The sequence below is a fragment of the Pleuronectes platessa genome, chromosome 7 (genome assembly GCF_947347685.1).
Source record: "Pleuronectes platessa chromosome 7, fPlePla1.1, whole genome shotgun sequence".
In the NCBI taxonomy this organism is placed as follows: domain Eukaryota; kingdom Metazoa; phylum Chordata; class Actinopteri; order Pleuronectiformes; family Pleuronectidae; genus Pleuronectes; species Pleuronectes platessa.
The window spans coordinates 18,163,369-18,188,825 of record NC_070632.1 but is presented as its reverse complement, the minus strand read 5'-3'; the positions used below and the strand labels follow the sequence as shown (position 1 = coordinate 18,188,825).

At 40.2% G+C, this 25,457-nt stretch overlaps 2 protein-coding genes and 1 long non-coding RNA gene across 4 annotated transcripts; 1 reads left to right on the top strand and 2 right to left on the bottom strand.

The window, feature by feature from the left end:
* Window positions 1-1,445: 1,445 nt before the first annotated feature.
* LOC128443960 (vesicle transport protein GOT1B) lies at window positions 1,446-5,439 on the bottom strand. Its single transcript, XM_053426216.1, has 5 exons — window positions 5,237-5,439; window positions 3,817-3,908; window positions 3,541-3,719; window positions 3,367-3,448; window positions 1,446-2,004 (listed from the first exon to the last, which is right to left on the bottom strand). Exons 1-5 carry the CDS (start codon window positions 5,259-5,261, stop codon window positions 1,966-1,968), a joined length of 417 nt encoding a protein of 138 aa, XP_053282191.1. The 5' UTR covers window positions 5,262-5,439; the 3' UTR covers window positions 1,446-1,965.
* Window positions 5,440-7,071: 1,632 nt separating this feature from the next.
* LOC128443962 (uncharacterized) lies at window positions 7,072-17,523 on the bottom strand. Its single transcript, XR_008339099.1, has 2 exons — window positions 11,305-17,523; window positions 7,072-10,736 (listed from the first exon to the last, which is right to left on the bottom strand). It is a non-coding gene; the product is annotated as an uncharacterized LOC128443962 (long non-coding RNA).
* Window positions 15,011-22,726, top strand: LOC128443959 (uncharacterized). Of its 2 annotated transcripts, XM_053426214.1 has the most exons (9): window positions 15,011-15,208; window positions 16,563-18,705; window positions 19,186-19,300; window positions 20,040-20,220; window positions 20,574-20,588; window positions 21,014-21,097; window positions 21,619-21,689; window positions 21,893-22,028; window positions 22,117-22,726. In XM_053426214.1, the coding sequence occupies exons 1-9, from the start codon at window positions 15,131-15,133 to the stop codon at window positions 22,138-22,140; spliced, it is 2,847 nt and encodes a 948-aa protein (XP_053282189.1). In that variant the 5' UTR covers window positions 15,011-15,130; the 3' UTR covers window positions 22,141-22,726. The 2 variants fall into 2 exon arrangements, with proteins under 2 accessions (XP_053282189.1, XP_053282190.1); XM_053426215.1 differs by lacking the exon at window positions 20,574-20,588.
* The last annotated feature ends 2,731 nt before the right edge of the window (window positions 22,727-25,457 follow it).

The following is a 25,457-nucleotide window of genomic DNA, read 5'->3' as shown; positions in this document are numbered from 1 at the left end:
TCTTGTGAATGGAATAAGAAAACAACAACAACCACAATTATTACAACTAATAATAATAATGATAATAATAGCTCACCGTTAATTTGCTGTCCCGCCGGCTGCAGTTTGAGTCTTAATGTTTGATTTGTGCTTTGTGATCCTCTCTTTTCTTTAATAATTAATAATGAATTAATTAGTAAGAAGAAACCCCCTCATCACCAGCGTCAGTGATGGGGCTGATGTGTAACTGAATCACGTCACACATTAAACTGTCTTTCAGCTGACGAGGTTGACAGGTGCTATTAAAACCGCCACTGCTCATTAACCACTCACACATATGAGAGTTTGGAACTTTGAGGTCCCTCATTAGAAGCAGCAGCAGCTTCACTGGGTCACTGTCGACACTGGTGAGAGTTTATGAATGGTAAAGCTGAGGTGATGACAGCCTGTATGTGGGTGGAGACACCTGCAGGACGCCTGAGGCTGGAGATCGGGTAAAAGCTGCAAATGTTTGTGAATTTATGATGTTTTCTATAAAAAGATGCATGAGTCATTACTTGTCATACTGCAAAAAGTGACTTTTGCACTTTATAACACAGCCCAACAAACACAGTTATGAACAAAGAAGACGATGGACCTGTCACCCTCCTGACCAGGGAAAATATAAATGCACTAAAAAATACAAAGTGGTGTGTATGTGTTATTTGTTGTAACTTGATTGGTTTTAAGCGGACTGTTCGCCCCTGGTGGAGGTTTGTGCTCTACTGAGAGCCATTCTAGTTTTGTTTCTCATTATCTCGATCAAGGAGGCAACGTTTTCACTGTCATTTGTACGTCTGTCTGACATTTAGCAGGATTACTCAAAAACTACTGAACCTATTTCCAAGTAATTTTTTGGAGGGGTGGGACATGACCCACTACGTTTTGGAGCAGATCTTTGACACGACAAGATAGAGTGTTAGTTTTGGCAAAGGTTTGCAAAATCCTTTCACTTATTTTGAATCTGTTTGGAGATCTTTTCTGATGCCTCTCTGTTGTCATCCTGGGTTTTCTTTGTCAATCATTTGTGTCTCATTGTGGTTCATTTGTTCATCCTTGTAATAGTTGTGCATCTGTCAGCAGTCAGTGTGTCTCCCTCTGTGATATTATCACTAACTCTTTGGGCAGTTGACCAGTGATCCCCCAACCGATATGGATTTATGGGGGCTCTTAAGGATAGTAGGGAGTAAAAATAAGTCTGATACCAATATTGAGGGGGATATAGAATACAAAAATATATTTCAAATTTGTTGTATTTTACAGTTTAACCAAAAACTATACAACAGATTGTTTTCACAACCTTGTCCTATTGTTTAATAGTAAAGGAGTAAAAAGGTATAACAGACGCACATTTATTACAGCCTAGTGTAATAAATTATCCCTGTTGACATATTTAAAACTGTGACAACGAAAAAAAAAACAGAAAAGAATGTATGAAAGTCAATTTATTTCAAGTTTGCATTTACAAAAGTAACAGTTCAACATCTCCACAACAAGCTTCTTCTACCTTTAACCAACCTCAGTGACATTTAGCTCCACCTCAGTATAATGTACAAAACTCCAGTAACACTTGATAGAAAAAAGCTCTCAGTGAGTTTTTCAGGCACGATCTGCAGTAGTGGCTGCTGTAAAAGGCCCCAGACTCTCTGGGAGTGGATCCAGTGGTCCCACATTTTCAGTCCATAAATATCAAGACTGAAATGATACAAAAAAAGGGAGACCTGCTTCCAACCTTTAAAATCAAAAATCTGTCGAGGTAACTAAGTCCAAAACTGTTTCCATCTGACAGACGAAACTTCACGTCAGTCAAATGTGCGCATACGAACTTTGTGCAGAAAAATAAACGATGATTCACAGTCATGGAGTGGCAATGACCAAAATATACAGTAACTGTTAGAAGCTATGATAAATACTTAAAACTCTCCTCCAACAGGAAACAACCCACTGTTATACCATCGTGTTGCTCTCACCAATTTTATCCACCAGCTGAAAATGAAAAAGACAAAACAGGGTTAGTTGTAGGCCACAGAAAAAAAACACAAACAACATACTGATGTAGATACACTGTATATTTTTTAATAATAATATAAATGCAATGCAAAACTCTATATGCACTAACTTTCTGATAGATATAATAACCCCTTCCAAGGAGGATATGTTGTCACCTCTGTCTGTTTGCTTTTTTGTTGCTCACATTCTCAACAGGATAACGAAAAAATTGCTTAACAGATTTCCATGAAACTTGGTTGGAGGATGGGACGTGGGCCAAGAACAAATCCCTTCAATGTCTCTAAACATTACGAGACAGGGTGAAATTTTCTCACTTTTCCTAGGGAATAAATCTTGGATCCTACAGTAGTGTAAAATAAACCACTCTACTTCTCCTTTAGTTTACATTTGTTTTGTACAGACTTGGTTCTGAAACAATAAAAGCTGGGGGGGGGGCATTCATTTAAAACCAAAACGACCTGATGGGATGGAGATCTGAGGATTTCTCTTTTTTCTGAAACACTTGTCAGAAAGACTTACATTAGAAATAAAGGGATTATTAAACAGATGTTGACGGGATCATGAGATGAGATAAAACATTTCTCTGAAAAGGCGACAGATTTGTAAAATATCTGCTGTGCTGAGACCAGTACAGTGTGTCACAGTGTATCACATTCAGCACAGAGTACACTGAGTGAATCATGTTGAACACTCACTGTCTTTATGAACCTGTGAAGGCCTCACACACTATCAGATTTAGAGGAGAATCCCAGGAGGCCGGGTTCACAGCAACATAGACGCTGTACCTTAACTCTTTCTCACTCTGATAAAAGCCCGGAAACCACTAGATTATATACAGGTCTATACAGGTTATATTTGCCTGGTTTTAGGTTATAGAAATTATAATCTATTAAAAAAACAATACATAAATAATAGTAAAATAAACAAGAGCAGAACAATATTTATAAAGTGAATATTTAATCAATGTGAAATTACTGTAACTAAAATAAAGTATGGTTAATTTCAAGCAATTTTTTTTGTCAGTGTGTTTTTATCTGTCTTTCCTGTTTATGTGTTTTATTGTTTTGATAACTGTTCCAGTTCTTTTACACACAAATAGTAAACTGAATAGAGTTTTGAATTTGGGCTCCAATAAAACAAGATGCATCACATCAAATATCAAATATCAAATATATCCTTTAACTACATAGACAACTTCAGTTTAATTCAGATTTATTTGTAAACCAGACCCAGAGAGATAGACTAAAGAGTATTTGTGATAAATCCTCAAAACAGCGAATCTCAAATAGTTGAAATGTATGTTCAGTTTTCTTGGTTTATGGTGGACGTGATACTCACAGAACTGATCCCAGGTAGACTGAGCAAAGAGCCGATCACAGGAACTCGTCTGATGAAGCCCACTGCCACAGGGAAGAACCCCCTGTTACACAGAATGAGGGGAGATGTGAATCAGTTCAAGTTCATTCAAGAATATGATGACAGTGAGTTTGTTCTCTGTCTGCTCCAGCTGACCTGAACAAGAGGAAGAACCCGTAGATCTCCAGAACGACTCCAATGATCGGCCAGCCGATCAGAACCACCAACACTCCTCCCAGGAAGAAGCTGGTGGCTTTGAATTTGTGTCTCTGGAAGAAAAATCTGAACGTGCGCTCCAGGCCGATGACGAAGGACAGACCAGAGACGAACAAAATCTGTACAACAAACACAGAGAACATCACAGGTCAAGACATCTTTCAGTCAACACAAGGGACATCTTTGACAGTGTGTTGACATCAGTGATCAACTCACGTTTCCAATGGCGAGGAGAGCTTTATCAAAAAACAGCATCATCCCGAAGAAAAGGAAAAACACGCCAAACCCTGTCAGCCCCATCCCGATCTCTGGAGACGTTAAGAGACAAAAGGACTTGTTGGTGTGTGCACATGGTTATATCACATATCATACATTAGTATTATCAAAACAAAAATGTGTTCTTCTGTAGACAAAGCCACAGCTGTGGAGTATAACAAAAAGCACGACAGTGACAGTTCTCAAACAATGACTAACAGAACCCTGTGCAAAACATGGAGTAAATATTAGTCTCTATAGAACTTAATGAGTTAAACCTAATTGAAACTAATGAATAAACTAATTAGCAATTGATGATTTCTTTCAATTAATCAATTAATGCATGTCCTCTAATTTATCATTTTGTGAGTTCTGCAGTATGGAGGTCCCTTTGATACATGCACTGAACCTAATGTGAATCTGAATCAGCTGTCAATCATGATGTTTCACCCGGTATTCATAGCCTCAAATCAATAATTAAAACCAAACTTGTCATAAACAAGCACCTGAACGAACATCTTTGTGATAAAAACTACCTAAAGCAACAGAAACTATCTTGGAGAAAAATGTATTTGACTATGACATTTCAGCTTGGCCCAGGTTTTATCCACTAACATGAAGGATTTATGACCTGTTCTGCAGCCAGCCACCAGGGGTAGATCAAGATGCAATGGCTTCATTTTTGGGGAGCTGTCATGTTGTCCATCTATAATTCCAGTCTATTGGTCATAGTTACTTAATAACCCAAGTTTGAATCTTTTTGTAGTAATGTTGCTTGTTTTTGGAGTAATGGGGAGTAATGGAATATCTTTGTATATGTTTTGTGTATCTTTGAAGTAATTGAGCTTCTTTTTTTTCCATTGTTTAATTAACTTTCTAATAAGAAATGTTCACTTCAGAGAGTAGCTCCAGCACTGGGGCCCCCTGACCCTGTGGGCCCCTGTGCCCCTCCAGTAATCCTTCCATGGTCAGGACCATTGTGTATTTATGAACAGAGTTTTATTGAATGAATGAGCTGAATAAAAACTAGGATCATAGGATAATAATGTAGTAATGAAAATATAATGTTATAAAGAAAATGTAACTTAATAATAAAAATATATAAACATAACCAAATTATGAAAACATAATAAAAATACAAAAATAGAAGGTCATAATGAAAACATGTAAAGTAAAAAATATGAAATAAAATTGACAAAATATAACGTAAAACATATATGAGTTATCCCTACTTTATTTGGTTTAAACAAGTTGCAATGACGTATGACACATTACGTCACACTGCTCTCAGCCAATAGCGTTTAGGCTCTGATCCTCACACATGAACCGGATTGAAAAGGTTTGAGAAACAAAGCAGAGAAACAGCACAAGCGGAACTTACTCTGAGAGTCTGTGAGAGAGATCATGGTGACGTCCGCTGGAGAAACCACCAAAGCACTCGGAACTCAGCGGATCACAGCCGCGGATTTGAACGTTGAGGCTCAGAATAGTGATGATGCCTCCGCAGCAGTGGACCAGCGGTTTGTGCCACAGACACGTCCTCCACAGCAACGTCTTTACGCTGGCCTCCAAAGATCGTCTATGTAGGGAAGCTGCTTGTCTAAAGCCTGCACTCGTGTTTGTGCGCCTGATGCAAAAATAACTTTAATATCGTTTAATGAATTGGTTTCCATTTATTTTCAAATTTCTTAGAATCGAATTTTAAGGAGATTTCATTCATTTATCTGATAAAGCAAGTCAATAGTTAAACGGGTACAGCCCATACGTTTCAGCCATTTCCTGCTCTTTGGGCTGGTGCTTGTAAATTCAGGCGGTTATATGGAGGATGATACATGACTTAAGTATAAATAAATGTATAAATAAATACATGAATAAATGCATAAACAAATGCACAAAATAAATACAGAAATAAATACATGTATAAATAAATGTCTAAAATATATTTCAACATTTATTTATACTTATGTGATGTATCGTCCTCCATAGAGTGAGACCTCTTCGTCTTGAAAACCTCTCTACCGATGACGCAGCACGTCACGCACGCGGCTGCGCAGTGAGTGCGTTGCTCACAACTCATTCATTTATTCTCCTTCCTATTTATTTCCCACTGATGTTTACTCCTGCTGACCTTTGCCTTCTATTCGGTATCCAGGCAATAGACGAGCAGGACAGTACGGACTCCTTTCACATTGATGTCACAGACGAACTACAACTCCCATGAGCGCCCGCGGTAACTTAGAGCACCATCTCGGAAGTGGAGTTGTTGAGGAAGCAGGGAACATCACACGTCGCAGCTCTTCTGCAGGAATGCACCTATCGTCCAACGCTTCATAAAGGGACGCGTCTGTTCTCTGCGGCGGGTCACCATGGCCACAGTGTTGGCCATCGCCCTGGTGTTTGTCGGATGCTGCAGCAACGTGGTGTCTCTGGAGCTGCTCGTCAGGTTAGTGACAAACTTCTGATCTCTGCACCGCCGTCATGTCGTGCTCACCTGTGTTCGTCTGCGCTCCAGCCTGCAGCGCTGAGGATCCTGTCAGGTGTTAACCTGTGCACGAGGCGTAGAGCAGCCTCATCATGCTTCTGAGCTTGTGTAACCGGTGTGCATGTTTAGAGTCTGACGAGAGTCAAAATATAATCCGTGTTTGCCTCAGAAGTATTTTTACTACAAGTCATTTATGTGAGAAAGTTTCCCTGATGACTTCAAATAGGTCAGACTGTTTATTGAGTTATTCAGGCCCTCACCTTGAGATCAGGATCTCTTTTCCAAGAGAGGACTGAGAAACATTCACAACTAGCAACAAACTATTAATCACCAGCAACAACAATACAATACAATACAAATAAATGATTACAAAAAGCCACAAGATTCATAAAAACATCACATAGTAAAGATTTCAAATATCCAAGGGGAGCACCTAGTTTGAAGGAAGTGTGTAAATCATTCCATTTAGCAGGTGCATAGTATCTGAATCCAGTTCTGCCCATATCCGTGCGTACATGAGGGATGTTACAGTGAAGCAGTTACTGGATCCTGTGCTGTATCTACTAGGGGTGGGAATTGGCAAAAATGTGACGATTCGATAGTATTGCAATATTTGGGCCGCGATTCAATAATATTGCGATTCTTAACATATTGCGATACAGCAAGTATTGCATTCATGCCCCCCATATTATTCAAAGGCATTACAAAAAATTAGGAAAATAAGACTGCTCATCTCACTTCAAATGTCACATTTAATTCTGTGAACAACATTGCAAAAACTTTGTCCTTGAACATTCAGGACATAGGACCTTTGTAATTATTTCTGAATAGGAGACCTCTCACATGAACGCTGAGCTCCCAGCACATAACTAAAAAATATTTAAATACAATACAGTAACATAAAGCAGACATAATAGAGTAACATAAACCTGAGAATAATCATATAGATAAAATTAACTTAGAGATTCAATCAAATTAAGAAAAATAAACAAAAATGTGTACTCCTAGAGTCCAGGCCAGTTGGCTGCAAGGTCTTGAACCAAAATGTTAAATTAATTTGGGAATATTGGCATTTTTGTTCAGAAAAAAATATTGCAATACTTTGTGCAACTGTATCGATATAACTGCATGCGTAAAATATCGCGATGCTGAACAGAATCGATTTTTCCCCCCACCACTAGTATCTACTGGTTTCAAATGAGAGAAGAGAGCTCAGGTCATTTTGGAGTTTTAACAACAAAGCTTTATAGATAGCTCCACACAGGCTTGGTATTAGTATTTAAAAATAAGCCTGGACTAAAGGACCAAAAATTATATCAAGGTACAAGTTAAAAAAAAAGATATTTGCCTCCTCTGTATGAAACATCGGTAATTATTTGGTACTGTTTGCATTCAAAGGAAACTTGTTTGCTCGATATAATGTGAGGTCGTTATGACTCTCACATCCCGATCACAGTCTCCTGAAGCCTAACTAGTGTCTTCAGTCAGCTCAACAGACCAAAGCTCAGAGACATTTCCTATCAAATAAGTTGTAACTGTTACAAATGAGAAAATGTTGCGCTATATGAATATTAAAATTTCCAACCACAACTCTTTCTTGAAATGTTGAAATCTTTCCACATAGATTCAAACCTAGATTTCGGTCCTTGTATCAAGAGGGATAATCTCATTGTGGTTCAGAGTTCGTTCTGGAGCAGTAGATAGTTGTATTTTCATTCATTAGGGTTATCTACATGATTGTAAAACAACTCAGTTATCCTATTACAACAGGAGTCCAGACAGTGAATAAACAACATATTACAAGTTTTAATCTGTTGTTGTTGTCTTCTTCTCTTCCTTCAGACAGTTTCCAGGATGCGGCAACATCGTCACCTTCGCTCAGTTTCTGTTCATCGCGTTGGAAGGCTTCATCTTCCATTCTAACTTTGGGAGGAAGAAACCCACCATCCCTATCAGGTGATTGGTCAACTTTTGTCAGAGGGGTCAGATGTGTGGCCCAATCAGCAGCGATGTGTATTTAAACCATGCTGTGGTAAAAAGGCAGTGCACACAATGGATGCTTAAGTTCTCTACAAATGAAGCAGCTGCTGCTCTTGCAGTTTAAGATGTTAAAGAAGATGTCACCAGCAGAGATAAGCTGCATTCACACATGCACTGAACTCTGGAGATCCTCCTCAGTTTCCCCAGAGGAGGTGAATGAATAAACGCAAATGAGCCTCCGGAATGTCTGCACACGTAGAGAAGACACCGACGGAGATGCCAAGAGAGCTCGTGGTGATAAAGAGACAGTGTCGGTGTTCTGTAAACAAAATCACTTTTACATACACAAATAATAACCTCTAACATACCAGAGGAAAAGGGTTCAACTGAAAAACAGATGTCTCCTTTAAATTTCCCGTTGTAGAAAAGATGAACAGACATTAACACAAACCTCTTATTCCTGTGTTTTCCAGGAACTACGTGATCATGGTGACAATGTTCTTCACCGTCAGCGTGATCAACAACTACGCTCTCAACTTCAACATCGCCATGCCCCTGCACATGATCTTCAGATCGGTATGAGCTCCTTCCTTTCTCCCTCACCTCTCACACAAACCCCACCCATCCCCTCCACCCCGGTCTGACCTGCTGCTTGTTTCTCCGCAGGGATCACTCATCGCCAACATGATCCTGGGGATAATCATCCTGAAGAAAAGGTATCAATGTTTCCTCTGACACTCGTCTGCACCCTCGCAGTGCATCCCCATGTAGTTGTGTTGCAGTGATTTGTGTCCCACCATGTCTCTCTGCAGGTACTCGGCCAGTAAATATCTGTCTATAGTTTTAATTTCAACTGGAATATTCATCTGCACCATCATGTCTGCCAGACAAGTGGTGAGTCCTCTGCAGTCCCTGGTTATTATGCATTATAATGCTTTTACACAATATAAAGTATTTTCTCTGAACAGCCCAGTCTTGACCTTCAACTTGTATTACTACTACTACTACTACTACTACTACTACTACTTCTACTAATACTAATACTACTTTCTGTGACTTTTTGTTTTTTCTCCTGCAGAATGTGGCCACTGAGGGATCAGAAGATCAGGGATTTTACACCTTCGTGCGCTGGCTCATAGGTCAGTTCTGGCTCAGAAAATGGGATTTTATTTGGTTTAGGGATTATGATGATGATATCCAACTATTTAGATATTGAGGTATGGTTAAAATGTTTTATTTACAATATCATAAAAGAGAGAAAAATCCACACATCTGCATGGCGAGGAAGCTAGAACCCGTGAATATATGATAAATGATTAATCAGAATTATTGCTAGTTATTATTGATTGTTGGTTGACTCATCCAAACATTTGCTTTCAGCTCTTTTTGATCTCAACTACACAACACACACCAATTGTGTCTCTATGGCATCAGAGGACATAACATTGATTAACATTGATTTCCTCAAGACCTGAGATTTACGATATGGGGACTTCATTTTTGTCCCCGTAATGAAGACAAGTCTCCATAATGTGACTGTGTAAAGAGATTGAGGTCCCCACAACAAGAGGAATACTCAGACCACACACACATACACATGTCAAACAATTTCCCAAGAAGTAAAACCAGAGTTTTTCTTTTTCATTTCTGTTCTTTGGCGGCATGGTGGTGCATTGGTTGCTGCTCTCACCTCACAACTAGAAGAGTCTGAGTCAGGGTCTTTCTTTAGGAGTTAGCATTTCTCCAAACACCTGGATTTTCTGTGGGTACTCCAGCTTTCTCTTTGAGTGCAAACACAAGCAGGTTGGACTGATTAGCGACTCCAAAATCACCCATAGGCAACAAGGACTCTCTCTCCCACGATCCTCCAAAAATAAGCGGTGTTGCTAATGGACGGATTTCTGTTCTAGGTATCGCCATGTTGACCTTTGCTCTCCTGATGTCTGCGAGGATGGGTATTTTCCAGGAGACGCTGTACAAGCAGTATGGGAAACATTCCAAAGAGGCTCTCTTCTATAATGTGAGTTTTCTCTTGCTAGGACACGCAGGACGGGCACAACACATTGAAATGCCAGCAGGGAAACTTCAAGTTTCCTTTGAGCCTCAGTCTCCCACTTAGTGAATAACTGGTATTATTCTGATGCAGGTTGATTAATGTAAATTTCTATTTCTTGTCTCTTTCAGCACTTCCTCCCTCTGCCGGGCTTCCTCCTCCTCTCCACAGACATCTACCAACACTGCATCCACTTCAGTCAGAGCGGTGAGTCGGGGGGAAACGTTTATGTTTGTGTCATTTTCTCATATCACACTGATGTAAATAAACATCTCCTCTCTGCAGCTCCTGCAGTGGTTCCTGTGGTCGGAGTGTCTGTGCCAATAATGTGGCTCTACCTGCTGATCAACGTCATCACGCAGTATCCTGAAAAAAAAAGAAGCTCATGTTACCTGTTAATCTGTCCACATGTCCATCATTAAGTCCAACTGAGTGTTAGGGGTCAATTGAAAAGCAAATCTGATATTTTTATGATATTTAGGTTGTAATTTTAAGAGACAAAGTGATCATATTATGAAGATAAATTCATGATCATCTTGTTTGACTCATGCTCCATCCCTCCACCAAGTTTCATGGAAATCCAGTGAAAACATTAACATTAAATATACCGTATATATTGTGTTAAATAGAATATATATGCTCAAAACTAGAAAAATATTACAATTTGCTTTTTTTAAGTACTGAAAGCAGATCATTTTGTTTTCATCACTGAAAATAGACAATATTGTGTCACAAGCCAAAATTGCTCAAGAACCACAGCTCTATTGTAGATAACATCACAATATATTTGTTACATTATTTAAGATTGAAGATTGCACAACATTTACATTTAGATTAACACTTCATAGATGTGTCCATACACTCTTAACACACAAAAACCATCACGTAAATGTGACACCAACACAAAAATTCGGATGACAGTCTTGTTGCAGACCTTAACCAGCGTCTCCAGGTACGTGTGTATCCGTGGGGTTTTCGTCCTGACCACCGAGTGCGCCTCGCTGACCGTCACCCTGGTGGTGACACTGAGGAAGTTCCTCAGCCTCATCTTCTCCATCATGTATTTCCAAAACCCCTTCACCACCTGGCACTGGGTGGGCACCGGCGTGGTCTTCGTGGGTACGCTGATGTACACGGAGGTGTGGAGCAGCGTGCAGTCCGCTCTGCGTGGACCAAGCGTCAAGGAGAAGAAGGCGGAGTGAAGACAAAACTACTTGAAATACAGCCACTGTGTTGGACTCTCAGATTGTTTGGGGTCAGCGACCCGGCAGCAGTTTTTTATAAAGCTATGTCAATCCTTTTTGGTTATAGTAAAGCTCACACGCACAAAAACATACAGCGGGTTAATGGATGGGGATATTCTGTATATTGGTTATTAAAATTACATGAAAAGACAAAACCTACAATGTATTAGTTAACCACTCAAAACTCTCACTTCTCTGCCATGTCTGTGTCGCTCGGCCCAAAGACCTTTTAAAGCAGCTGTAACATGTCAATATTTCTTATTGATCAGACGATCAATATTTTAATTTATCACATGACCTGGTACTGAAAGAGGTCACTCGGAGTGATGCAATCATGGAGTGTGCATTTAGCTCATTGTTTTTAGTTTTTACTGCTCATAACCTAACTATTTTCTCCCGTCAGCAGTGTTATCGGCAGGCAGCTGTTTTTAACCCCAAACTCTAAAATATCTTTCTATCAACTGCTCAGTCTCATGCAGCAGACACAGTTAGTGACTGGCTGGTGATCATAGTGGAGAGTTCAGCTGCTAAATAAGCTGATATTTCGCTCGGGGGGGGTTGTCAAGACCAAAAACAGAGAATTAAAACACTTCAAATAAATGACAATCTCTTTCAGTTGGATATTAAATGGAACGAGGAGACGTAAAATTATGAGGGAGTTAACATGTATTATCACATTTTATGGCCAAGGCAGGTTGAAACCTTCCTCCAACCTTCATGGCTGCCAGGTAACAGCCGGTGGCCTGATTCATACGTAAATAACTCGAGACAATTTTTCCAGGGAAGAATGAAAATGTTTGTGTTTATGCTGATGGCTTTTGGCCATTCAGCATAACTGTGGTGACATAACAGTGTTGACTGTGAAACCTGTTACTTTCTAGTTGTGAATCTTCTACAGTCTAACGTTCCTCATCTTTCTGCTCATTTGTTCATGTCTGACGTTGGTTTAACATTATCCTTGTCTCAAACCACATCTGCTCAGTACAGTGACGTCACTCCACAATATACACACTCTTTTCTCTGCCGAAAACCTTAGTGAAATGTGATAACTTAGTTATTTGGGTTCTATTTTAGGGTTCTCAGCTCTAGTTACAAAGTGAGTGCTAGCAACAGGATGCTGTCTGCAGTTCATGCAATGGCCACTGGTGTCAGTAACAACTAGTTTTCTGAATGCTACATCAGGACCTTTAAACTATTTCATGATATCAACTTAAAGTTTGATCCGTCAAGAATTGCTGGTAGAACAAATAAGTTGATAATTATGAGTTATTTTTTATAATTAATTTTTCAAATCATCAACTTTTAAAAGTGATATAGCTCTCAAACAGGAGAGTTTGCCGCTGATCTTGGTTTGTGTCACAGTGAATTTAATATTTAGGGGGATTTTAAAAGCGTTTGATGATTATGTAACTTTTTGCTCCAGGAGATTGTGATGAACCTTCTTCACTGTTTTAAATAAAACTTAAATCAATTAATGTTGGTTTAAAAACAGGTTACGTTATACTATTTCTTAAAGGTTATATACATTTTAACATCCGCTTGATACTGGAGTTTTTATAAGACATGACTCAAACAGGAGAAAGTATTGTATTTGGTAAAGACCATATATTCAGCCACATTAGGAGTATTGATGCTTAATGCTGTGGCTGTATGATGTTGGTATAAGAGGGACTCACTCAAAATACACCACAGAGGATTTTTTCATTTTAATTTCAGTAACAGTGTTGCTCAATGATAGCTTCTTGACAACAGTGTAGCTCCTATGGCTCAGAAAAATTATTTAATAAGATCAATACCTTGTTCGTTTTGTCTTTTTATATAATTTATTTGTATGATGGTCAATTTAATACACAGAATATCACCTGACAATAACAATAGTACTTTCTTAGAATGCATAGATGCCAAATTGTGATGCCACTTTTGATCTTGCGTTTGAGTATTTATTTGATAGAAGTGACAGTTGATTGACCTAGTGGATCAGGGGGATTATACTACAGACCTGATGTGATGCTGTAAATCAGGACTGTTACATTAGTGGGGTTCAGGCAGATTTTGCATTAAGTTTTTATGTGTTCTCGTCATATTGTCTCAGGTGTAATGGATCAGTTTCATTGACTGACATGTTGATAGACCTGTTCATTTACACACCACTGAAAATAAAACGACAACATGGCTACGAATGATCATTATTCAATGGATGTGACTGCATCTCCACCAAAGGGGTGTGTTTGTTTACAGATATAATCAGGGCCGGCCCTGGCAATGTTGGCGCCCTAGGCGAGATTCCAAATTGGCGCCCCCCAACATACACAGGCAAACTGTCATGCATCCCCAAGAACTTTTGGACTTTTTACAGATGCACACACAGGCAGACAAAATTGTAAGCTATATATAACAATAAAAATATATAATAAAAAATATAAAAAGAGTCTGAACTCAGCTGTACTGATAGCATATCATGTCATGTCGACAAACGGGGTGATTCTTACCTCTATATTGTTCTTTCTTCTCTTCCTCTACTTTGCGGTGCTTTCTGAATTGTGCACCTTATAATTTAATCTTTTTTTTATTCATCTTTGACTCTAACCGCAGTCTATCACCGCAGCATGTACGTCAGGGACACACCTGAGGCGGAAGCGCAAATTCTGTATGAGCCGCCACCTGACTGTTCACACAGGGAGCCATCCAGGAGGATGTTTTAGATGCTGGCTTGCCTACAGTTGGTACATGTGCACAAGTGATAGGAATCCGAAGCTGTTTTTCAAGACAGCACACCTGCACTTTGACAAGTGTATGTTTTATTAAAACTATTTCAGATAATTGAATGTCTACTGATGCATGTTGAAATGATTTAATTCTATGCTTTGGGTTCTTAACCTATATTAGGATTAAGATGTAAACAGAGAAAGTTTCTCTGTTAGAGCAGGAAATTCTCTTCTAATATTAATGGTGTATCTAAATTATTCTAATAGACCTGTAGTTTATCTACTTGACGGTTACTTATGTAAGAGGTAGGTCTTTTAACAGCAATTTTTTTTTTTGAATAAGCAAGTATCCACCATCATTGCAACTGTGTACCCATGGGCGAGGAAAGGAGGCGGACCGCTTCTACCTCCGGTGCATCCCGGGGGCTGAGGATGATGGTGTGACGTTAACATATTGTTTTACATTGCATGTGTCACAACATGATAAATCAGTCTCTTGTGCAGCCCTCTCGGTATTTTGCGCCCTATGCAACCGCCTGTGTCGCTTGTACCAGGAGCCGCTCCTAGATATAATAATTTCTTAGTTAGGGACACGATGTTCCCTAGCATGGCGTTGGCTGCATGACCCAGGCGGCCAATCCCATGAGCTGTTGTTCAGCTGCAGCCAATAGGAGCAGCTATAGTTGTGAGGCGGCGGTGGGAAGGGCAGACATCGGTGTGCAGCAGACCTGTGTGATCCACGTTGTTTGGAGGATTAAGTATTTACAGTAACGCTCCTGGTTGACAGACTGGTGCAGAAGGTGGTGTGTGGATGGGGGGAAACAGCCATAGTCACCTCTCCCAAGAAGAGGGGGAGGCAGCCGGAGTAGCTTTTGTGAAGGGCATCCGGGTGAGTGGAAGCTCCAGGAAAACTTCGCATGGGATTTAAACTGAGACTTTATTCCAAAGGGTCACGCACACACTGCACCCACAGCTGCATCAACACTGACTGGTGATCTTCAGACTGTGAATAGTTTCTAATTGTGATCAAAAGCTGCTTTTCATTAATCTAAATCAAACAATGAAACATTCCCAATTAATATCTGCTTCATTAAACTGTAATCTTCATGGATGAGGCATCATTTTCTCAATTTAACTGCTTAATAATTTTAATATTCCTAATAATAGCTGGTGAATAATTGTCTTTATTTCCTCACTGAATCTTATGTATATTTTCTACATCCTCTATATTTGAATTTAAATTTCTTTACCTTTTTAAATATTTAAAAGAGTAATTGCTGGAACTTAATAAAAAAAAACTAGAAATAAACACAGGCCTGTGATAGAAAATAAACCATACAGCTTTAAAAGACAACATTTAAATATGATATTATTATTTCATACATGCTGCGGTTTAGTTTTTTCCAAAATTCTTAAACCCGACAAAAGTAGCATATTGAAATGTGCTTTAAAGGTTTCAGTAATCCTATAGCTATTATAGGGAAAGTTCTGTAACTTACATTGACCTCTGTCAGTGACATTGTGCTCTGTCAACTTGTAACTAGAGGCAATATGAGCTTGTGCTTTTCTAGTTGTATAAAATCATTTGTTTATCTAAGAATAACAACATAACATTGTTATTTTGCCAATAAGAGTAGAGAGTTTTATGTTTAACAATCTTGACCTGAAAAATAATCTGTATTTTAGCGTGTTAATCGTTCAAAACATAATTTCTTTTGATTATTAAAAAACTTTTGTTGGTGCATCGAGCTTGTGAGATCTACATCAGGACATAACTGCTGGGATATTTAAAATACTATTAATAATATTTAATTTAAGGAACGTAATATATATCCCTGCATAGCTAAAGAAGGATTATTATTAAGCATTTTGTTGGATTAGCTTCATGTGTTGTGAAACTGTAATTTCCAGTGTTGAGCTGTGTTTGTTTCTGAGCCTAGTTTGGGTCAGAGAGTTAGTTTTCAGTGTCAGAAACCACAGCTTTCGATGAAGTAAATATTAGACCTAGGTCATGGATGGATAAGAACTACCTAAAATGAGAGAAATTAACTTTGAGATCAGTTTATTTGACATATAAATAAACATTGCACATTTTGTAACCTGTATTGTACTTTGTAGAGGTGCAGGAATTACTTGATTAATTAGTTGAAGGACAAAAAATGAATTGTTCACTATTTTGAAAATATACCTGATGAGCCCAGCAGGTGGCGCTCACCACAATACATTTGTGTTTCTCTCTCCAGCTGTCGGACCGAGTCATCAACCGGATGAAACAGCCTTCAGTGGTCAGCCCTCGACTCCCACAGAATGGAATTGCTCCTCTACACTCACCTGAATCACCAGCAGCCGCTCCGGCCTCCGCCCCCTCTGTTGATGACATGCTGCCTCTCCTGACATCTCCTCCTGCTTCGTTCATCTCCCCTCCACCACCTCTTCCTCCTCTGGAAGCCCCATCCACGACTCCATCACTGGAATCTGCTTCTCTTCCTCCACCTGTTAAACTAGTGCCTCCTCCTCCTGTAAAGTTTCACTCCCTTCCTACGACTTCTCTGGAATCTGAAGTCTTAGCCCCACCTCCTCCTTTATCCTCACTTTCTCCACCAGTGACAACAAATGTGGAGCCTGCACCTCCTCCTCTCGGTCCTCCTGCAGCGGGGCCAGTCGTTCTACCTCCCCCTGAACCCCTCGTCATAGCACCAGAAACTCCATCTTCTACACCAACTATTGCAGAACAAGTCGTTGAACCTCTTGTCCTTCCTCCACCTGTGGAGTCGCTTCCAGCAGCTGCAGCTCCACCTGAACTTTCAGCTCCATCTCTGCTCTCTGAAACTGTGAAACAACCTGCTGAACCTGCTGCTGCTGCTCCTGCTGTCAAACCTCTTGAAACTGTCGTACCTTCAACCCTATCTGTTGAGGCAGTTCAACCTCCACCTATTGTTGAACTACATCTTCAGCTGGAGCCTGTAGTCCTTCCTACTCCAGTGGAAGAAGTGACCCCAGCTGTGGTTTATTCTCCACCTCCATGTGAACTGGTTCCATCTCCTCCAGCTGAAGTAGTGACTCCAGTTGTAGTTCCCGCTGTTGATTTACCTCCTCCAGCTGAAGTAGTGACTCCAGTTGTGGCTCCAGCTGTTGCTTTACCTCCTCCAGCTGTAGAAGTGACTCCAGTTGTGGCTCCAGCTGTTGATTTACCTCCTCCAGCTGTAGAAGTTACTCCAGTTGTGGCTCCAGCTGTTGATTTACCTCCTCCAGCTGAAGTAGTGACTCCAGTGTTGGCTCCAGCTGTTGATTTACCTCCTCCAGCTGTAGAAGTGACTCCAGTTGTGGTTTATTCTCCCCCTCCATGTGAACTGGTTCCATCTCCTCCAGCTGTCGAGGTGACTCCAGTTGTGGCTCCAGCTGTTGTTTTACCTCCTCCAGCTGAAGTAGTGACTCCAGTTGTTTCTCCAGCTGTTGATTTTCCTCCGCCAGCTGTCGAAGTGACTCCAGTTGTTGTTTTACCTCCTCCAGCTTTAGAAGTGACTCCAGCTGTGGCTCCAGCTGATGATTTACCTCCTCCAGCTGAAGTAGTGACTCCAGTGTTGGCTCCAGCTGATGATTTACCTCCTCCAGCTGAAGTAGTGACTCCAGTGTTGGCTCCAGCTGTTGATTTTCCTCCACCAGCTGTCGAAGTGACTCCAGTTGTGGCTCCAGCTGTTGATTTTCCTCCGCCAGCTGTCGAAGTGACTCCAGTTGTGGCTCCAGCTGTTGATTTACCTCCTCCAATTGTAGAAGTGACTCCAGCTGTGGTTAATTCTCCACCTCCATGTGAACTGGTTCCATCTCCTCCAGCTGTCGAAGTGACTCCAGTTGTGGCTCCAGCTGTTGATTTGCCATCTCCAGCTGTAGAAGTGACTCCAGTTGTGGCTCCAGCTGTTGATTTGCCTCCTCCAGCTGTAGAAGTGACTCCAGTTGTGGCTCCAGCTGTTGATTTAGCGACTCCCTCTCCTCCTGCTGTGGCTCCAGTTGCTGATTCTCTACCTCCATGTGCACTGGTTCCACCTCCACCTCCTCCTGCTGAATCAGTGACTCCAGCTGTGCCTCCAGCTGTTGATTCTCCACCTCCATGTGAACTGCTTCCACCTCCTCCAGGGCCAGCAGCTGCCCCCCCTCTTGCTCCAGAGTTCACCTTCGAAGAGCCCTGCCCGCCTTGTCACTGTGTGGAGCTGGCCGTTGTGCCTGCTGATGCACCTCCGGTCAGTGACCCCCTCGTGGAGCTTCTAATGCCAACTCTGTCTGGACCACCTCCATGTGATACAGCTCCAGCTCCTGAAGAGTCCGCCCCCATCCTGTCTCTGCCCCCTGTTGTTGAGGATGAAATCATCTCAGTGCCTCCACCTGCAAAAGGTAAGTTTGATATCCCCTTGTGTGACGTATTCATGTGCCCGTAGAGGTGTGTGGAGGCTTGTCAGAGCTCAAGGGTACAGGTTTGACACCTGGTAGCTCGGGTAGCCCATAGGAAGGCTTGATTCCCCCTGCAGCAGCCACAGGTTAGTTTCTGAACAAGCCCTTTGCTGTTTGTCTTCCCCCTTTGACTCTTACTGTGTAGTCAATAAAGGCAAAATCCCTACAAATATTTAAAAAAAACACGTTCACACGCATTCCCTCAAAATCTGTAATAAAATGATTAGATATTTATTCTGACAGTGTATGTGATTTGTGATGTTTCCCTTGACAGACTCATTGAAGAAACAAATGTTTTTAATATTAAGTTATAGCAAGCTACGGAGGTTTTGCCAGAGTTTTGAAATATGAAAAATGATCTTCCTGCTGAATAAGAATTAAAAACTAAATCCCTGAATTTCTTCTTCTTCGTGTGACAAACAGCGTTGCCTGTTTCTCCTGAAGTGGTCGAAGGAGAACTGAGGCAGAAGATCCATGAGGAGATGCACAGAAGTCTGGAGGAAGAGATCAACCAGAAGCGACAGGAGCTGCTGCTACAGTAAGGACGAGGGGGTGGGCGGGGGTGTAGTGTGTGTCTGCCAAGATGAAATAAAGTAGAAGTAAATTCAAGCTACACAAATGTTTTGTGACCAGACTCCTGTAAACATGGCAAAAAAAATACATAGTCATTTAGAACAAATTAAAAGTTAAGTCCTCAAAATGTTTTTGAGAAAAGCAGCCTCATCATTAGATCTGCTGAGTAACTTTCGATCATATTATCACATGATGTTCATCAGACTTCCAGTACTTCTCATGTATGTTTCCTTTGTTGACAATGGAATCAGCAAATTAATTAACATGTAGTCATTTAGTGTCAAACTTGTCACTAGCAGTTAATCCTTGAATAAATGTCTTCATTATTAATTGTAATCAAATAGTTAGTAAAGAGTAAAAAAGCTTTCTTTAATTTCCCTGAGCCCAATTTGACGTCTTCAAATGTTGTCCAACATACGTACATTCGGAAACGTCGATATTTGCATTTCACAAGACAAAATAAATATAACAGAAATTCGTCACTTTTAAGAAGCTTGAACCTGCAAATATTTACGTCATTCTAGTTCAAATGCATAAAATAAAAAGGATCGCCTGTCAAAATTACTGCAGATGAATTTCTGATCAACTAGTCCATTGGTGAACTGACAGCTTCAACTCATTTTATGTATAAAACTGTATGAAAGAGGCATTGGGGTCACAAGTAGAAACTGTTCCGACATGTGATGTGTGCGTCCAATGTGCAGACTGGTGGAGATGAGGGCTCTGGCTCAGGTGGAGGCCACGGCTGCAGCTCAGGCTCAGGTGGAGGAGCAGGTGAAGAAGACACTGGGGGCGGAGAAGTTGGCTCAGTCGGAGAAGCTGACAGAAGCCATCATGAGGGAGCGAATGAGGACGGAGGACCAGAGGCTCATGGTGCAGCTTTATGTAAGCAGAAAAAACACATGCATGTCATTTATGTGCAGTACTGTGCAAAAGGTTTAGTCCATGAAATTAATACTTGAATGCATTAACATGAAAAGGGTTTTATCTATCAATCAGCCTCATACAAACTGCAGCAAATATAACCAACTGTGACCAGCCGCTGAGTTAAAGCAGCTCCAGGTCTCCAGTAGGTCTTTAGAGAACATGATCTCTATGGGGTTTGTCTGCTTCAGCATCCTATAAATATCTTAGGGTCCTAAAACTTGTGCACAGTACTGTGAGTGTGAAAATCTCTTGTAAATGCGCCTCCTCTTACTGTTCCTCTTTCTCTTTCTTGCCCTGTGTTCTTGTTTCAGAGGATGGAGGTGAAGGTAAGGCGGGAGAGAATGCATGTTTTAATCTTTCACTTTCATTCTTCTCTAACTAAACTCCACCAAGCTCTGTTTCCATGGAGACTTCTCCACGGTGGCCGCGCTAAATGTTTCAGACGAGACAAAACAACATTAAGCAGAAAAGAGAGATGGCACATATAAGAAAACGCTGTTGGTATTAAAGCAACACTATGTTACTTTGCTGAGCAGCAGCAGCCACAAGTAGACATTATTTATTTTGGATGGAATCTGAGCAATTAATTAGTTTTCATTAAAATATGTTGAGTACATGCAGGGACACCAAATTCTTTATTTTAATTTCCCCAGTAAACTATTCTAATAGGAAAATGGTAAAATGTAGAGTTTGATTGTATATCCTGGTTTTAGAAGTTTTCTTGATGGTATTAAATTGTTTATGGACACAGGCTCATCAGCTGGATGAGAAGGAGAAACAGCTGCAGAAACGAGACGCTGTCTATATGGAACACATTGCCAAACTTGAAACGAAGGTAAATTCACTTTTTTGGTACTCTTCATTTATTTGAAGCTGCATGGATCAGTTTTTACCACTAAGTGGCGCTATTGCCTAGATTCAATTTATTACATTGTTTTAGCAGAGGATAATAAAGTGTAAATAGCTAAATAGGTGACTCATGTTAATGTTTTTAAATAAATGAAAATGTTAGAGAGCTGTGATTGACTTCCTACTTTAAAAATGTGCATGTTGTTTCTTACTTTATCTCTGTGTATATTTTAGTTTTAACTGTCAGATTTGTTTCTTTTTGTGACACAGCAAAGACAGCTCTCAGTTGCCTTGACAGATTCTATCTTATTCAATGATTTTTTTATTTAGAAAAATTATAAGAGCAGTTTTTACGTTTTACCTCCTCACCTGTGCAATTACTTATACAAGGTTTGAACAAATCAATATATAAATAGGAAATAAAATAATTAGATGAGGTTCTTTTCAGATTTTCTGTTTCGTATTTGATCTGGAAGGTGATGTGTGTTGTGTTTACGTCTGTGACAGTGCACTGAGTTTTATAAAGTGACGGCAGAGAGCTTCCAGAAGGGCAAAGAGGAGACACACCAGCGGTTTGCGTGAGTCACTGATGTTAATACTGTGTCTACAATTGACTTTGGAATGAATGTTGTGCTTGGTAAGCTTACAGAGTGCAGTGACCTGTGCTACAAGTTAAACATTATACATGAGACAATAGTCCAGTTTGTCCGTTTGGTGACATTAACCACAGAACCAGCGTGATGTTTGACATTTGCACGTCTCTGCCTCTTTGCTCTCTCAGGCGTTTCGACAGGCAGCCGGTGTGTGGAGACCTGCAGAGTCAGATTCTAAAATGCTACAAGGAAAACACAGGGAAAACTCTGTCCTGCTCGAGCATAGCCTCAGCCTACATGCAATGTGTGGACAACGCCAAGAAAGTACGACTCTGCATATACTGTCACATTTGACTTTTTCATTATTTTCTCTTTTATTATTGGTTTTAACTTATTTTCTTTCCATCTACAGAATAAGTTGAGCACTGGAGGTTAACATTAACCAAGCATTGAAGACGTCTGACATATTTACTACTGCAGTGAACAAACGTTGAAGGACTGAAATCTACAAACAGATGGGTTACAGAGAATGCAATTTATATGGAAATAGAAAAAATGTCAAAGTGACTTTTCTGGTCCGGTACTGGTGTCACAAACACATAGAGTTTCATTTAACACTTCATGTCTGTGACCCTGTTGGTTCTTGGAATCATCCTTAAACCTTTTATGCCAACACCACAACATGACAGGAGGATATTTCTCAGTGATTGTCTGTGTTAACAAGGCAAAACATAACAAAGAAGCATTAGAGTAAAGTTTGCTGCACATGGTTTTCATTTGAGTGTGAACACAATATATTTGTATGAGAAGCAGTATATACTGAATATGTATGTGTGCCTTGGAGCTAGTTATCAGACTGCAGATGCATGAGAGAACTGTTAGAGGAGCAGAGGTGTGATATAACAAAGACTTGTTGCTTGTTGAAGTTAATGTACCTCGATGGATTCAGGGAATCTCCACCTTCAACTTCTCATTCTCAAAGTCTGGTGAATGCACAAAATAATAAAAAGGCTTAATGAAAATGTTTTGTTGGATGAAAAATTATTTTCTGTACTTCGCAGCTTGAAAAAATATAATGTGGGTGGTTGCTTTCTGCGATGAATTCAGATGAATTAAAAGAAACAAGTTTAGTAAAAAAGCCAATTTAATAGGCTGAAATAATGAAAGGGTTGTTTTTTACATTGGTACTGTGACTGAGAAATGATCGTTGTTGGGTCCCGTGCAGTCATTCATGTTCCTCAGAGGATGAACCCTAATGACTTTGGTGATCACTCTGAATCATTTAACTGCAGTTCCCTTCAGCTCTATGGAAAGTTTTAGCAGTGAGTGTTATTATTTTCCAACCTGCTTATTTATTATTATGATTCAATCTCAGTCACTGCTGTCATCAGTGTCATATCCAGAAACAGCAGAGACGTTGGTGCCTGCTGGATGTGTGAGTCGTCAACTGCTGATTATGTGTCAGGGGTTTTGCTTACAGGTTGTTTTTACTGTAACAATCATTCCAGATTTACTAATAACTAAAATACCCACATTCTGGCTCCTTCAGGGAAATTCCCTTTGATTCTTTGCTCAGGTAGAGGGCGACCTGCTCTCTTCTTACTGCTGTGTCTATTCATTTCACTGGTTGTAGAACACGTCACAGAAAGGATCATGTGACCTTCCAAAATATTCTCAGACTCTGTTCCTTCAGATGAATGGACCGAGAAAGTGAATCTCACAGACTGAATTGGTTGTGGAAGCTACTGATCTATAGGACCTGTATGTCCATCCCCTCTAAGGTCTCACTAACTAATACCTGGCTGCCTATGCCTCCTCTCAGCTCCAGATGTTGCTGCTCATGTTGGGATTCTGTTAAAAACATTGTATTTAATGGCAGATGAGATGAAATTAGTAAAATAACAATCAGCAGAATAATGTGTCTCCATCAGGATTTATCACAACCGTTATTAATTTCAATAATGTGGTAAGTAAGTTTGGGAAGACACAATTAAATGTCCTATTTAAAATTGAATGCTTGAAATAATAAAAAGAAACACCATCCACCGATCCAGCCATGCTTCATCCATCCATGCATGTCCCCCCTCCCAAGCCATGTTCTTCCTCAAAGATCCTTGGGCGTTTTCTCAGGCCTTATGGAATATGTAGTCCCTTCAGCGAGTTCTGAGTCCACTCTGGGGTCTCCACCTATACACAGGAAGGTCCCCCAGGAGACATCCTGACTCGATGCCTAATGTATATGTACTTTTTAACTAGATTTGGTAGATTGTTTGCAAATTAAATACAAGGGCTTGGCTTTGTTGTGCTCCTGAAAGAAAACTATTTGTTGTTTAATTAGTTTTTGACTATTTGCAGATCTGGGGGGAAGCCGGTCTTCAGAGTAGATATTTCATTCTCTGAAATGTTTGCAGTCTGATAAACATCTTTCTGTGAGCGCTCCAAGCATATATTGTGTGGGCGAAAAGAAATTGAAAAGGAAAGAATAGACTAGCATTTAAATGTCTCTGAAGGACACAGCCCTTTGGAATTGGAAGGTGGGTGAATGAATGCACAGAGTTTATTATGAAGGCCAAAAGGAAAACAACAGGAAAAAAAAAAGAAGTAAAGTGGGCGGTTTGTGTCGGTGCCCGGTTTCTCATTCCGCAGAGAAAAAGCCTGTCGCTGTAACCTCATCAACGACTCAGTCGACTCACAGATACCACAACATAATTCACATTACACTTACATCAAGACAACTGGCTAGCTTGTTTCCTCCGCCATGCGTCAGCTATTACAACTTCATCAGATTCAGAACATGTTGTAAAATCAAGGACATATTTCTCCTCTGAATGGAAACTATACATCTCTTTTTGCTGAAAAGACAATACCACAAAAGTACATTTTATCGATCACAACTTTGGCTGCTGAAACAAACAGATCCAACCATTAGAAGAATCACCTGTACTACATGTTCAACGCGTGGGTTCAGTTCTGTTGCATTTATCTGCTGTTGCAGGAGACTGTGTCTGTCATTATGCAATCCTGTCCTTTCCTTGGTGATGCTATAGTGATTGTTGCCAAGGAGGTGTCTTAAACCTGCAGACTTCTTGAGTAGAACTGTTACATAACGCTGCCCGTGTTTGTGTGTCTACGTGTGCGTGCGTGTGTGTGTTTTTCTCCTATCACCATGTTACCTTGCTGAACCCAAGAGAGGCAGAGCTTGACGTATGATGGGACGTTACCTTAACAATACCACACAGTACAGCACAGGTCATGTTCACATCTAAATCCATTTTTAATGCACAGAGACATACAGGAACCAGGCATCTGTATGTGGTTATGTAACTTTTTCAATCTATATCAAAAACAAGGCAGAGAGTATGAAAAATACAAGGCAGAGAGTATGAAAACATTTCCTTCCAATAAGGGATCCATCTATCCCTTATAATGCTGTTCTGTAGCTTCCATCCACAATGTCACGGTGGCTTATTCATAATAGTATCTAATTAAAATACAATCATATTGATCATCCTAAACAGACCCAAAGAGAAAAACAAGCATCAGTGCCTTTTAAGCCTGAAAGACAAATCTTGTTTTAAACCTACAGTAGCTGACCTTTTGGACACTATACATATGAGAAACATATCAGCAATCTTGATTATTCACACATCAAGAAGTTATTGAATATTAAGAATATTAAGGATGTATTTTGCTTCCTCTTGCTCTACGTCACAACCACAGGGCATTATATAAAACAATGATTAAAAGCCTAAT